At 41.9% G+C, this 15,148-nt stretch overlaps 1 protein-coding gene across 1 annotated transcript in view; it reads left to right on the top strand.

Moving 5' to 3' along the window:
• The window catches only part of samd12 (sterile alpha motif domain containing 12), a 97,876-nt gene that overhangs the window by 31,097 nt on the left and 51,631 nt on the right, over positions 1 to 15,148 (top strand). Inside the window, exon 4 of the mRNA XM_022747718.1 lies at positions 8,822 to 8,962. Coding sequence (XP_022603439.1) covers positions 8,822 to 8,962 — 141 coding nt within the window. The remainder of the gene's footprint in view (positions 1 to 8,821; positions 8,963 to 15,148) is intronic.

Genomic DNA, 15,148 nt, shown 5'->3' with positions numbered 1-15,148 from the left:
TCTACACTGGAACATGACACCCAGAATGTCTTTTTGCATTTGTCTCTGTAGTTTTTTTTCTGTCACTTTGTGGTTGTTTGCTTGACTTCCCAACAAGAAATGTCAACAGTCAACTCATCCAGATGCTCCTGTGCCACCCCTCGGCCCCACCCTTGGCTGACTAGGTAACCAGTCATCCAGCCAGCCAGCTGCCTAATTTGGAAATACTGTGGGTTTGATAAAAAACAGAGACATCTGTGCAGTGTGAATTGGGGCCTCAAAATGCATGGAAACTACTCCCACCATGCATCAGTTAGACTGTTTTGTTTTTTTTCTTCTCACGCAGGAATACTCAGATAAATGAATAACCAGCCTCATAATATCCACTGATGTATGGTGTCATAAGGCCTGTATTCTGAATAATTAATAGCCTGTAATATTAGTGGTTTAATGAAGGGTGGCTTGTCTCCAGCAGCTCACACTATTGCACCTCAGTTCTTGTAAAGGTCTGTTCGCTCCCACCACCACCACCACCCTCGCCCCATCAAGCACCACCACCACCCCCCAGCTCCGGTCGCGATCTCCTCATCCACTGGAAGGTCTCACACTGGGTACAAAATGTATATTTGATGAGCCGCAGAAAAGGATGAAAGGTGACAAATGCTATTTTTAAAAAAACCCAAACGAGGCCACCCAGCAACAGGCCTAAACAGCACTTGAGTGATGAGACAATGAATTCTGCGGGCACCAGACTGCTGTCATAAAAGTGCTGCTGTGTAATAGAGGAACAGGCATATATAGTGAAGAGTCAAAGGGACTAACATGGCTCCATATCAGCTCTCGAGCCACATAACAGCTCCACTGGTGGCCATTGTTTTGTGTAATTTCCAAAAGGGGAAATTTAAACAGCTCGTTGCTGATGAGTTGTTTGGGGGACAATTTGATCCACAGACAGAGGGAATTGTGGTTAATGATGCCACTGGCAAGGTGATTATATAGCAATGTGTAACATAAAATTAATTACTGTTCTTCCAATTGGATTTTTTCAAAATGTCGTCCTTGTTTCTCCATATGGAGGGTTTGGAAATTAGTCTTCAGAGATTGTGAATGACACGCAGTAGGGCCATTAAGTGTGTAGTTATGACTCGTTATGTAGAATACATCCATCGTGAACAAATAAAGATACTGTATTCCCATCTTTTATGTTACTCAACTACTGTCTGCCTTTGTCACACGAAAAAATAAGAAAAACCTGGACCTGCCAGTAAGATGACTCTTGATATTCGAGATATTACCGGCCATGTCCCCAGTGAGCCAGTTGTAATGATGATGGCGAGGAAATTTGAGATTTGGTAGAAATCAACCTGTCTCATCCCCGTCATGTCTTCAATATGATTCAGCTGAAAGCGTCTAAAAGATCTCACATGTATTACTAGTGAGGGTCAGCCTCAGTGTTTGCGCATTAGATTATCGTGATCTCTTCCACCTATGACAGGATATTAGCTATCTGCAGTCAGTCAGTAGTAGTTAACTCAGGACGGCTAGTTAGCTCCATGAACCTGATAGTGATTTCAGTAGTCTGCACCGATACTACAGTGTTAAGAGTCCCAGTGAGCTGTCGACAGGTTGTTAGCTGTGGCTAACCAACAGAGGTGCAGTATAATGATCAGCAAACTGAAATAGATCAGTGGTGATGAAATCAGCGTGAGGCTACTGCTGCTGTTACAAGTGGAGGGTTTAGGCGGCTTATTATCTGTGTGGGTGTGTATTTGTGTGGGTGTGTATTTGTGTGTGTGTGTGTGTGTGTGTGTGTGTGTGTGTGTGTGTCTCTCTCTCTCTCCCTCTATGGCTGCCTGGACTAGCTTTATTACTAAGACTGAACCGTGTTCTCTACCCTATAGGATCATAACTGGCCTCTTCTGCTACAGTATGGAATAGCATTAGCATCGGATCACAGGTGCTCAGTGGCTGCAGTAGCCATTTAGCTTGATGGCTACGAGCAACTGGGACAATCAGTCACATTTACTTTAAGGACTCCAAGCTGTGCCATATCACAGTAAATACCTGTGAAGGATACGCCCGATGCCTCTATTTGCTGTGTTTTGTCGTCGTCAGCTAGTTGAATCCAATGCTGTTATCCCGCGTTCATTCTTGAAGGGGATGCTATTGCATATGGCAGCAAGAAGTACACTCACTATCCAGCGCTCAACACTCACTTCACTTGTTATTCTGTGCTTGACAGAGTGTGTGTAGTGCAGGTTTGTGGAGTGCAGTTCGCCAGATGCAGCTCGGTGACATTTATCCCCAGAAGACACACATATGGGTGCACAGCTGTGCGGGAGATTTGAGAATTATGTGTGACTGGTATGGAAGATTTACCTGAGGAGGAGTAATCGTAGAATACATTCTTGCACTGTATCGTCGGCTTCCAGCACAGCTGCCAAAACATGTCAGGGCTGAAAAGAACCATTTTAGAAGTTGTAGGGAGTGGAGGGTTAACTCTCTGGCTTTTTTTTTTTTTTACCCACGGCTGCCCCACACACAGTGAAAATTAGCATGCCGTTTTAGCCCCCACCTGCAAAATGAAATGGACTCTTGCAGGATCTGTGTCCATGGGTGTATACTTTTGTGTCAGATGGGTCTGCATACTATACAGTGTGTGTGTGTGTGTGTGTGTGTGTGTGTGTGTGTGTGTGTGTGTGTGTGTGTGTGTGTGCATACAGATACACTTTAAGCTCCCATTCATCAAAGCTGTGGTAGCCTGTGCCAGGCTATAGCTGGAGATTAATCTGCCTCAGCCCAACGCTGCTGCTCACCCCCCACTCATTAATCTAATTCCCAGCGACAATGTGTTTGTGTGCACATCAGTGTGTTTCTGTAAAGCACGTGTGTATAAAGTGTGCCCATATTTGGTTTGTGTGTAAAAATGCATTCAGAACAATATAGCTTGTCATAGTCATATTTGGTATAGCAACAATAGAACTCTGCTAAAATACAGACTCGTGGATATGAACGGCAAAGAGATGGAGGAAGCCCGTGCTGTATGTGAAGTAGAGAAATATTCAGTGAACAGAGAAAGCAGGAGCAGCTCATCTTCCTGGCATTTTGGATCCACTCACACCCCCCATCCCCACCCTTACAGAAAGAGGGGAGGAAATTATTTACCTCACTCCAGGAGGGCAGATAAGTATGGTAGTCAACAAGCTGAGTGGAGAAGCAGTGAGATACGAGAGAGAGAGAGAGAGAAGAAAGCAGGGGAGGCTTGAGAGACAGAGGGAGGGAGTATTCTGGTGTGTACAGGGGAAAACAGACAAGCATGTAGGTTGGTTTGCTATAGGAAGAACAGTAGATTATTACCCGCTTGGTTTTAGTCACATTTTCAATTTGTGCGTAAAAAAATATCTACAAAATTAGAAAAAACATTTTTGGGAGAGTTGACACACATGGTCATTCTACCTTAAAACCCCCAGAATAATGTACAAAAAGAGCAGAGGTCAGGGGTATACAGATCCAGTCCAGATGGTGGCCTTGAACCATATCACTCTTTCCTCTTTCACCATAGTTTAGCGATATGCAAAAAAAACAAAACATATTGCAATTATTTTGACAGATATTGCGATATGAGTCGTGATTTTAGTGGGAATGGTCATTTTTCCATTTCCTTTTTCCTGAAAAAAAATATACATAAATGATGATAATGTGACTTTTGCTGGGGTCTGCACCAAACAACATCTATAGAATATGATTAGTAGGCTGAGGCATCTCTGTAGCACCACAATGCTTCATTTATGGTATGTTGTGACACATGACACTTGGCCATATTGCGATTTCATTAATATTGCGATTATATGTTCAGCCATTGTTAATAGCAGGAAGTATAAAAACTTTAAACACAGACTTGCCTAAATTTAAGATCCTGAGGCTGTTGCATGCTTCTCACTCAAGGCTCGACAAATACACGAACCCAGCACATTTGAAAACCTCTTGAAATGTGAAACATTGCAGTCTGCAGCCGCACCGACATCCTTGTTGATGATTGGTTCATTGGTTTGTGGGACTCCCTCTCTACCATCTCCTTCCAAAACTCAGGATAACCAATGTAGTTATAAAGACAAGAAACATAGGAAGAATATCAAGTTTTCCTGCTTTTTTCTTCTCGTGTGCTTTTTGTAGATTCGTCCACAGCACCCACTGCAGTGTCTGGGAGCAATGGCAGCTCCCACACAAACGTGTGCGCAGCTTACACGCATGTATTTACAAAGGAGATCGCACGCAGGTTGCCACTGGGAGCTTAAGCTTCCTGTAGGGGAACAATCTTCTTCTTCAATCTTGGTTTGCCTCTGTATAAATAAAATCAATGTTGGCACCAGCACTAAGCTTATCGTCCAAGATGGTTACCAAATATTTATACTGCTGGACTGCAGTCACGGGCCCCCTTTTAAATGACTGTAGGAGCAAGAGAATCATGTAATCCTGTCACGCCTTGGTGAACTGTTCACACGTAGGTTGTTGATGGAAACACATACTAATTCACATTTTATTTTTGCAGAGGTATCAGAAATTTGCTTAAATTTGTCAAGCATGATGAGGAGAGGAGAGGATGATGAATCCAACCGCTCCTCTGGTAAAAGAAGCTGTTATGGCAGAACCACAGATAGAGTAAGTGAATAGAGTTGAAAAAAGCCAGTAATTATACACATGCCCACATTAAGTTCCCTGTTGCTAAGTGAGAAAGTGACAATGCTGTCGCTGTGATTGTGTGCAGTATATGTTTTGGGTCAGGAGTTAATGATTTTCTGCTATGTCTTCTTTGTATAATTTTGCATTGACCTGCCAAATGAGGCCGTGCTCTATCATAGTGCTGTAAGTGTATAGAATTAGCCATGCAGCAAAAGACCAAGCTGACATTGTTTGCGGTGCCTTCTTCCAGCCAATTCATTATTTTTCACACTTTGAGATGTTTCAACTTTTCTGCAAGTGTCTCTCCCTCACTTACCTCATGTATTTCCCCTTGATCAATTTCTGTCTGTCCTGTCCTCCTCCTCCTCCTCCTCATCCTCCTCCTCTCCTCATGGCCATGGTACACTGCTCAGTGTATTAATTGTGGTTTGAAAAATTCCCAGCTGAGGCTTGGTGGGATTGTCGATGCCAATGACTCAGAACTGCAGGGCAAGAGAGTGAAAGCTTGGACTCCTTACAGAAGCTGTTCCACCCTGCTGATACTGCCTCGCCGAGCGGAAGAAGCGGCACGTTGGCACCCACCACCGAGAACTGGCAGTTTGTTCGGAGCCAGATATCAGACCTGATTTATTAAAATCTCAATGGCAACTTTAGTGAATTAAACATTCACGCTAAATGGTTTTCATGACCAGTCCTTAATCGGAACCGGAAGGTTTCATGAACCCTAATTTTCTGTTTGGGGTCCTGGAGAGTCATTAAAGACTCCAAAAACATACCTAACATTGTTTTATCACCTTTATACCTTGTGACTTTTATTATAGTTGCATATACATTTAAAAGAGCTGTTTGTAAGTTTCAGCTATTCCTACATAGCCAGCGTTAGCATTAACAGCTGTTTACTTACCAGACGTTGCGAGTTCAGCGTCAAACTTTATTTCGTTATTCACCGAGAGCTGTCTCCAGCAGTTGAAAGCGACGCCAATGTTAACTCTTGTCCCCATCGCGTCTTTCTTAGCTGGTTAGCGTGCGCTGGTCCGTCTCGTCACTTTCCAATTGCGACTCACTGTTGCCTCCAGTCTTCCATGAAGACGTAGTGCTCAGAGGGTGCATTCTTGTCTTGTAAACACAACCATGGCCGAAGCTCTTGTCAAGCAACAGTCTCCACCACCCTCTCCCGGCAACAAACCACTTTCGGCGGCAGATAAAATGTACAATTAGCCCCCTTAAGTCCATTTGACATTTGAATTCTCCATTTTCCAAAACAGGATACAACTCCCTTTGGATATGTTTGTGGGAACAGTGTCTAAGCTTCAGGCCTCTGGCGGGGTGTTTCCCATCGCAGTGTTTGACTGACATTTGAGGGAGGATTGTTTGGAGACTTGCTGTCAAACCACTGATGTATGTCATAGCCCTGTACAGCCTACAAATGTTCATAGAAGACATTTTTTCCCCTTTTTCAACAAGCCCACATACCTTTGGTTATTATATTTAGTTATTTGAGACATCTGTTACAACACTCAGCATTTTGGAAGGACCCATTGTGCTGTCAAGTTTGTGTCAAGTGGAGGCCTGCAAGCTACAAGCTTCAACTAGGACAGTGGAAGCTAGTTAGCCTAGCTTGCAAACGTTAGTAGTGATACCCGTTGGAACCCTATGGTTCATTTTTTTTCAGTACCTGCTGAGGCTTTAACAGCTCCTGTGCTCTCAGTGTCGTGTTCCTCACAGCAACACATTAGTCCATGATTTGTAGCGTGTCATGGAGTAACTAACTTGTGAAGTCACACAGTATACATGAGTCAAAACAAACACCAAGGATTTATTCGCTGAGCTAATGACACGTTTCAGTTTGTATAGAAAATTACACATTATTTCCTCTTGGATTCTCAGGAACACCAGCTGTAAAACATGGTTAAGTAAACAAAGAATTTCATATGCGTTACATGTGTCATTGGTGTTGACAGTACTTTTCACACAGCACTACCCCTCCCAAACCCAGAATAAGCTGATTTACATTACTATTATTGAGGTTAAAACATTTTTTTTCTTAAGTACAAACATAAGTGTCTCTGTGTAGGAGAACATACTGTACATGTATTTGTCTGTGAATTACTTATTAGCAAACAAAGGTCATTCACAGTTTCACAAATAACACATCATAATGGTTAATGGGCTGCTCTAACTTAATTTTACTCCACTAAAACTTTTGAAATACTATGTGCACCAATAGGAGAGACCTCATACATTTGTATTTACATATTTTCTACAAAGAGCACTGTCCTTTACTGCCATGTGTTAGCCTGAGATGCAAAACCCAGGGCTGAAAGAAGCCATCAAACACTTGGTGCAGGAAAGAGTGAATTTATGCGAACGCATGGTTAAAACTAAAAGAGACCAAGATGGCCCCAACACCTAACGTCACCACTTTATCAGCTCATCACTGCATTGTTCAGAGAGAGTTTAAGGTCAGGGAAAGGTCAGAAGAAAAGAAAAAAAAATATCTGAAGGAAAAAAATTGGTTGTTTTTGCAATTATGATTAAAGCCAAAGTCAACACAACACACCGATTGAAAGAAATGCTCTCCCTCCGTGTCAACATGTGAACATCTCAATAAATAATCCCAAAAAACTTTGTTGTCATTATTGTTTTTTGTAATATACACATTAGCAAAGATGCTGTGTGAATCATCTGTTAATCTGGTTAGAGAGCTGTGTTCTGTCTCTTGTATCTGCTGTTATTTAAGATAGACATCACTGAAGCAGAGAAAGAGTGAACCTCTGTTTCCATGCCGATCTATCTTTGGTTACACGATGAGGTGCCAAGTGATGGTTGGTCAATATTTATAGACTCATGACAGCATGCTTTATGTGCATGTCGGTTTTCTGTCAATTCTGTATGTCCCCCATCTTCTCCCCAACTTTCCGCCCTCTGGCCCGCCTTTTATTCATCAGTCCACTTTCTCTTTCCACCTCGCTAATCTTTGTCTTTCCCTCTTCCCATTTGATACGCTTCCCTCACTTCTGAGCCTTTATGACTCTACTTAGCTCTCCAGTGTTTATGTAATGCATTTTGAGCGCCATTTTGCGTCGAAGCATCTTAACTATGTTTGGCATTTTACCCCCATCTGGCCGCAGCACCGAGCAAAGAGCTTCTTTTGTTAAGGCAGGAGAAACTGGCACAAAACAGTCAACGTTACAACACTAGCACTTAAGGGTACTTAGCTTTCCCAACTACTCCCTTTTGTGCCGTGGTAGCAAAGTGGTAGTGTGGGGCTCGGCATGTCCTAACCATTTAAAATAGATCATCCCAACAAGTGAAGAGACATGAAATTATGAAGTCTGCCTTACTCTCGGTTGTTGTTTTTCTAAAAGAGGCATTAAATAAGAGCAAGAGAACCCATTTAATGTATGGAAATTCAATTTCAGTCTTGCATCAGTAATGAATGAAGCTTCATGTTTGTTCATTTTAATGATCTGACCGTAAACAGACACAGATGAGATGGAAAAAAGGAGGAAAAATAAGAGGGAGAAGAATGCGACAGGCTTCCTCGACTGTCAGCCAATCAGAGCCCGTTTCTGCCATCAGGGCAAGGCAGCAAAGGGAGCTGTCGGGGTCCAACCCAATGCCTAGTAATTACCCTGAATTATCATCCTATCTGCTTACCATCCCACGTTACAAAGGCACTCATAACAAGCATTAATAATTACGCCATACTCTACTCATGTTTTATCAGTAGCCCAAATCCCCTTCATAGAAACTGATTGAATGATTAAATTATGGATTTTACACAAGGATTTGCAATTAAGGAAGCTGTGGGGGAATTTGCTCAAGGGATATACAGTACTGATATTCCTGTGAAACATGCTGTGTTTTTAGAGCAGTATGCTTCACACTGAGTTGTGCTTAGCTTAATAGAAGTTTGAGAGTAGTTGGTGGTCACATAATGGGGAAAGACACATAAAACAGTTTGATTTTATGCAGATTTAATCTTCTGGCATTTTATTTGGGTGCGTGTTTCCTCACCCTGTTCCTCCACTGACGTGAATGCTTTGTCTGTACCCTTTTAGAGTGTCTCCAGCAGAGCATGCTGAATTCCCCCTTGCCTCCTGCTCCTTCTGTCCCTTAACCTTCAACCTTGTTTTTGTTTTTGTTTTTTTTCATGCAGGGCGGGCTCTGATGAGATTGACAGACAGAAAGCTGGAAAGAATGGGTATCATGCAGGAAGCCCAGAGGCAGCACATCCTGCAGCAGGTCCTGCAGCTTCGTGTCCGGGAGGAAGTCAGGACCCTTCAACTTCTCACACAAGGTAGACTTTTTCAGCCTTGAAACTTTGTCCAGCATAAAAATGTACTCACATTCTGCACATATTTCACCCTAATACTGTGAATCATATCTGGCATATAATTTGTTCACACAAGCTTCACAACACTCCAGGTTTTCAGAGCACATACTGTATCTGTATCTCTCCCGGGTAAAGATTATTTACAAGGAGACTGACATCTCACATTCTGATAAATATTCAAATCATTTACTGTCAAGTATTTATGCACATACCATCTGTAGTCATGGCCATCACTGCATGTTTTAAAGCCTGCAGCCTGGTAAACATGATGACTTCTCATTATCGAAGGCCACATTTACTTCTCAATGTCATCTAGAGCCATCGTGTTAGAATAGCCTACATAATTAACTGGCGCAGCTTTAAGGCCTGGTTGCAGCAGAGGTTAAAAAGGCAAAAAATTAAAAGGTGAAATTGATGAATTTTTATGGAATCAGTGCAACCTGAGGATCCACTCAAGGAATTAATACGTGTGAATGTTATATATAGTGTTTGACTTTGGTGACCTATGACATGTAAATTTGTGCCACTGACCAATAGCACGCTGTTTTCACAGTGAGGGGACGGAGAGCAACAGAGGGAGCTATTGTAGCTTATTAGCTGTGTTGCACCGTCAACTTTCATTTAGTAACTTGTATTTTCTGTCAGAGTAAAAGCTGTCCCAAGAAAAGTTTTTGAAAAAATGTTGTCAACTCACCGCTTACTGTCTCATTAGAGACCGAGCTATGCTATCTAGCTGACAAGCATGCTGAGAAACCATTGACAAGCTTGTTAGCTTAGTGAACTTTACTTTTCTTCGTTGATAGCAATTTATTGAATGAAATGGTTTGAGTGAGAGTGAACAAAACGCCAGGTGGAAGTAAACAGTACTGTAGAAAGAAAACCAAGAGAATCTTTGTGACTGATTAGCGCCAGCTTGTCAGGGCCGGCTGGCAAATTGATGGTTTGCTCACATGGCTACAGCATTTCACCATAGCTTTACAAGCAGTCACCAAACAGCCAGCCTCACCTATTTTGTGTGAGCAAGCAAATGTCACTTTCTGCTGCTTTAAAGGTTGCCTGTTTTTGTAAGTTATGCTTACAGCCACTGTTATTTACCAAAATGCATTCTGGGAGCTCTATGCATGCTGAATGCATTTCTTCCCTCATAGAACATTTGCAGAGCTGATATTTGGAAAAACAAATTTGAAGCCTACACCATTTCCATATGTCTTTCTCATCCTCGCCTTTGCTTGTTCTTTGCAACTGTGCTTTTGATGTCAGTGGAATAGTGCGAAACCAGCACTGTGTAGCCTGTGGTGTCACATGCATGGAAATGTGTGTGTGTGTGTGTGTGTGTGTGTGTGTGTGTGTGTTTGTGTGTGTGTGTTTATGTGCATTGTCGTGCAAAACATTGCACCATACTGCAAGTAGTGGTCAGAAAGCTCCCCAGGCTACTTTTAAGATTGACAGCTTTGCTTACCTGCACAGGTTGGGCAGTGATAAGCTTCGGGTAAAGTTGTTTCATATCACATTTTAGGATAACTATAGAGTGTTTACAGTCTACCTGATGTATGCAAGGCACTTACCTTAACCATATGCGTTGGTGTCCATTCACACCAACGCATGCACGAGGATAATCAGGGCTGATGCGCTGACAGAAGAACAAATACCTTCGCTATTGCAAGCAATATGTTGACACTGTTAATAGTCTAAAAACGGAAACACAGTCAGTTTAATTATAAGCAGATATTAATACTTTATCACGCTTGGGAGAAAGATCTGCACAGAAATACTGTAGAGTTCTCTCAATTCACAATGCATTATTAAGATATGACTTTCCAGCAAAAAATTAGCTTTGAAAGTATTAGACGAACTGTTGAAACCACCATCTATTACACTAATAAAGTCTGCCCAATATCAAGAGAGGATTTTCCGCACAGTCTTCATAATTCACTCAGGTTAACGTCCTCTAGTTGCAAGAAATCAATAATAACCTCAACTGTTACCTCAGAAATATTCAGCAGAGAAACACAAAGGGTATTAGATAGTAAATATTTGTAGCTATTGGTAGCTCAAGTATACTTATTACGAACCCACTCTAATAACTATGGCAAATAAGTTTAATATTGCAAGAATATCAAGAATGTATAGAATAGTTCTAAACTGTAATGCAAGTTATAATAACCAAATAATTTGACTCTAATTTATACATTTATCATTTTCAGTGTAATCTAAGAATACATGAATGTGCTTATTACAGTCAGGTACAGTAAGTATAAATCCACACGATTCACACATGATACTACACAGTCATGTAACTGGTTAACATTATTGCCCCTATTTAATTTGACCTTTTGCCAAAGACACATGTAACGTGCTCCCACTACATTCACCTATCCACTATCCATGATGTATGTAATTTATACACACACACACACACACACACACACACACACACACACACACACACACACACACACACACACACACACATTCACTTTCTCTCTTTATCAGCTTTTCCTATGGACTCCATGGCACCCTGCAGTTTCCCACTTTAACCTCATTTCTTTGCTTTCTACACAAAGCACTTCTCACTTTTGCACAATGCATCATCTTGTTTCATAACAACAACCAGACGCTGTTATTTTCCATCCTCTGCCTGGCTTGCTCCTCACACCATGATTCTCAGCTTCCCTTGTCTCTTCCTCATCAATTCCAGCAGCTGCCCTCCTCCATCACCGCCACACCAGCAGCACTCCACATCACCACCGCCGCCGCCATCAGCACCCGTCTGCCCACAGACTCTCAAACAGGGCTTTGCCGCAGGGGCCGAGAAACTAAATTCTAGGAATCTTTGTCACTCCTTGAAGTTCTTGGAAAACATATTGAGTGTAATAAAGCAGCTTCTATCACCCGCTGCTGTTTTGGTATCTTAGCAAGTGGAAAATAGAGAGTGAAAGGCAGAGAGTTTAGCTGAGTGATGACACTTTGCTAAGGGCTACTCTCAGCCTCCCATCCCTTTTCTTCATCATGTTTTTGTCACATCTTCCACACCTCCTCTCCTCTCCTCTCCTCTCCTCTCCTCTCCTCTGTATTGATGATATGGGAAGCGACAGCCCACCAACCTCAGCAGGATGCAGCCTGTTAGTGGAGCCTCTGTGGGCATCAGGGAGGAAGGACAGTGGGACAGAAAAGAATGAAATATGGTGGATGTGAGGAAATACATGAAAAAAATTCATGAGAATCGTCACAGGAAGTAAATAACAAATTTATAGGAGTAAAGATAGGAATAATTAACATACGTTTTTATTTGATATTGGTGATTATTATTATTATTGTTATCATTATCATTATTATTATTATTATTATTATTATTATAACCATTGTTTATAGTTTCTTGTATGAACCGTATCCGTGGAATGAATGCATGTGATGGAATGGTGAGGAAGTGGAATAGTTCAGGGGGAGAAGGAAACATAGGTATTTTAAGTCTCCTAAGCTGTCGCTCCTGGAGATGCTTTTGGCAGGGAGAGAAAACATTGGAAGGTGAAGACATGGTGGAGTATTTCTAGGCCCAGGGCGCACTTCCTTGAGCTGCTGCTATAGATGAATATAGCTGTAACCAGTAGGAAGTTGAGCCACAGAGAGGGAGAGAGAGAGAGACAGGGAGAGGGAGAGAGAGAAATGAAGTGAGAAGGTGGCGGTGAGTGGTGATGAGATGATGAAGAGAAAAAAAGAGAGGAGGAGGAATGGTGAGAAGAGTAGGGAGAGAGGGAGACATTAGGTGACAAGAAGGTAGGATGAGAAAGAAAAGGAGAGAGAGGTGGTGATAAGATAGAGAAAAGGGAGAGTGAGAAGTGTGAGAAAGAGAGGAGGTGTGAAAAGGAAACCCTCCCTCCAAAATCTGATGGAAGACAAATACAACTCTATATCTATGAAAAATCTATATAAAGATTATCTATATATATATATATATATATATATATATGTACGTATCGATATATAAATTGATAAAAGTCAAATGAGTTGGAAGAGTGTTTCTGGTAAGGTGTGAAACTGAGGAGCAAAGTGGGGAATATGACATGAGTTGTTTTACTGAGAGAATAAGTGATGTGGAAATGTAGATTATCCTATATTTAGCATGACAGCAGATAAACACACCTCTGAATTACTGCACACTGATTGTTATAGGTCTAACGTTGTGTTTGTTGACGACCATTTACACCAGTTGAAGAGACAGTCGATCGGATCAGATCAGAGCTTCAAAGACCGGATACAGAGCGGTGATGTTGTCTTCCTTCACAGCTGGGAAGCCACTGCGCTCCATAAAAAAAATATGGCAAAAAAAAAGAATGGCGGGAAAAAAAGAAAAGTATAGAAAAGTAGTTGAAATCGGCACAGCTTGACAGGTTGTTGTTGTAAGTTTGACTAAAAATAACGATTTTAGCAGAGAGTTGCAGGACTCACAACTGTAAGGGAGAATTAAATAACCCACCCTACCAACAGGAAATCGGCTAACATGAACACAAAGAGGCAATTCAGTCTGATTTTCAGGATGGTGCGTTCACACTAACAGCAAAAACAGCAAATTCAAGTTGTAGGGGAATTGAAAACAAGCAGATATCTTAGTAAAATAATAAAGAATATACTTATACTGTATATACTAAAGCCTGTCCGTAAGCCTGTTTGAAATAAAGACCTGGTGCTTCCTGCAGTTAAAGTAAAAGCCCTGGACACTACTTCAAATTTACAGTGTATAAGTCTTTGTTAGCGAGAGAGAGAGAGAGAGAGATCCACTATCTATAATGAGAGAGGTTGCAGGAGAGAGCACTAGAGCGAGCAAGGTTCACAATAGAGAAAAAGGTGAGAGAGCAGACAAGAGGGAGCGAGGTGTTGTAATTACTGCAGTGCACCCAGACAGAATTAGCTAGACGGACAGTGATTAACCTTTAAGGCTTGCTGGGCCATGGGAGGGAAATAATTAGATTTCCCCCCTCTCTCTCTCTCTCTCTCTCTCTCTCTCTCTCTCTCTCGCTCTCTCTCCCCCTCTCTCCCTTTGCCACGGGGACGGTGGAGAGTGGAGACTCATTGCTTACAGTCAACAGAGACAGAATGAGGCACTCCAAATAGAAAGTGATACCCAACACCGGCCTAAGAGTGTCAAGAGTGCAGCCTGTGCAGCTAATGCCAAGTTTAGACTGCACGACATAAGCCCGTGTATATAGTATACATGAGCGGACGACAACCAATGCCGCATCTGGGAGGCCTCATGACGTCCCAACACAAAGACAAATGTGTCGGAATTACAACAACTTCCACGAACTTGACGCTTGACAACTTGAGTGATGGTGACCAGTGGGAACACAGGGCGCTCAACTGTAAGCATAGTGAAGCAAATGAGGAATGATGATGTTATCTGTGTTTACATCCTTCTGATGACATAACGCAAGTGGTGAAAGACAGCGAGTACCAACGTATCATCTGCCAAGTCAAGACGGCAAGAATTCATGACTCGATAATCGTCTAATTTGACACAGACATAAATCTGACAAAAATATTGTGTTGCCGGACCCGGCATAACGTATATTTCGGTCGGCAGGGCAACAGGGCTGGTTTCACGTGATTCAGGTTTAGTAAGATTTGACAGGGATAAAACAGGTGATTCTGAAAGGTTCAAACACCGGGTCAAACTGAGTAATGACGCTCTCAAGACGAGACTACTCTGGCAGGTACTAGACAACAGAACATTTGTAATGAGGTGCAAGGATATTGAAAAGCAGCAGTGAAAGAAAATGATACCTGCACCCGTTCTCCAAGCCGCAAAATTTAACCAAAAAGACAAATGTGTCTTTTCGTGTCAATAATGGCACAAAGTGAATGAGCTGAATAAATGTGCCAAGCAGTCCAGCAAACACGGGTCACTCAAAGGTGAAATCATGAAATATGATAAAGCTGAGCTCCCTCGCTGGGGTGTAAACACCTTGGCAGTGAGAGTTTAAGGTTAAGTTTAATTTCTTTTGCACAACAGTAACTCATTGAATGTGAAGGTGAAAGGAAAAAAAAACGTTCCTTATAATATTATTATAATAAAGTGGCATTCAACTTGGCTTATTTTGTTACAAATTCCACCGACATTATAAAGGATTTGGAAGAATTTAATTGGTTCACACA

The sequence above is a fragment of the Seriola dumerili genome, unplaced genomic scaffold (genome assembly GCF_002260705.1).
Source record: "Seriola dumerili isolate Sdu_G_001 unplaced genomic scaffold, Sdu_1.0 BDQW01000110.1, whole genome shotgun sequence".
NCBI lineage: Eukaryota > Metazoa > Chordata > Actinopteri > Carangiformes > Carangidae > Seriola > Seriola dumerili.
This window is presented reverse-complemented; position numbering and strand designations above follow the sequence as displayed.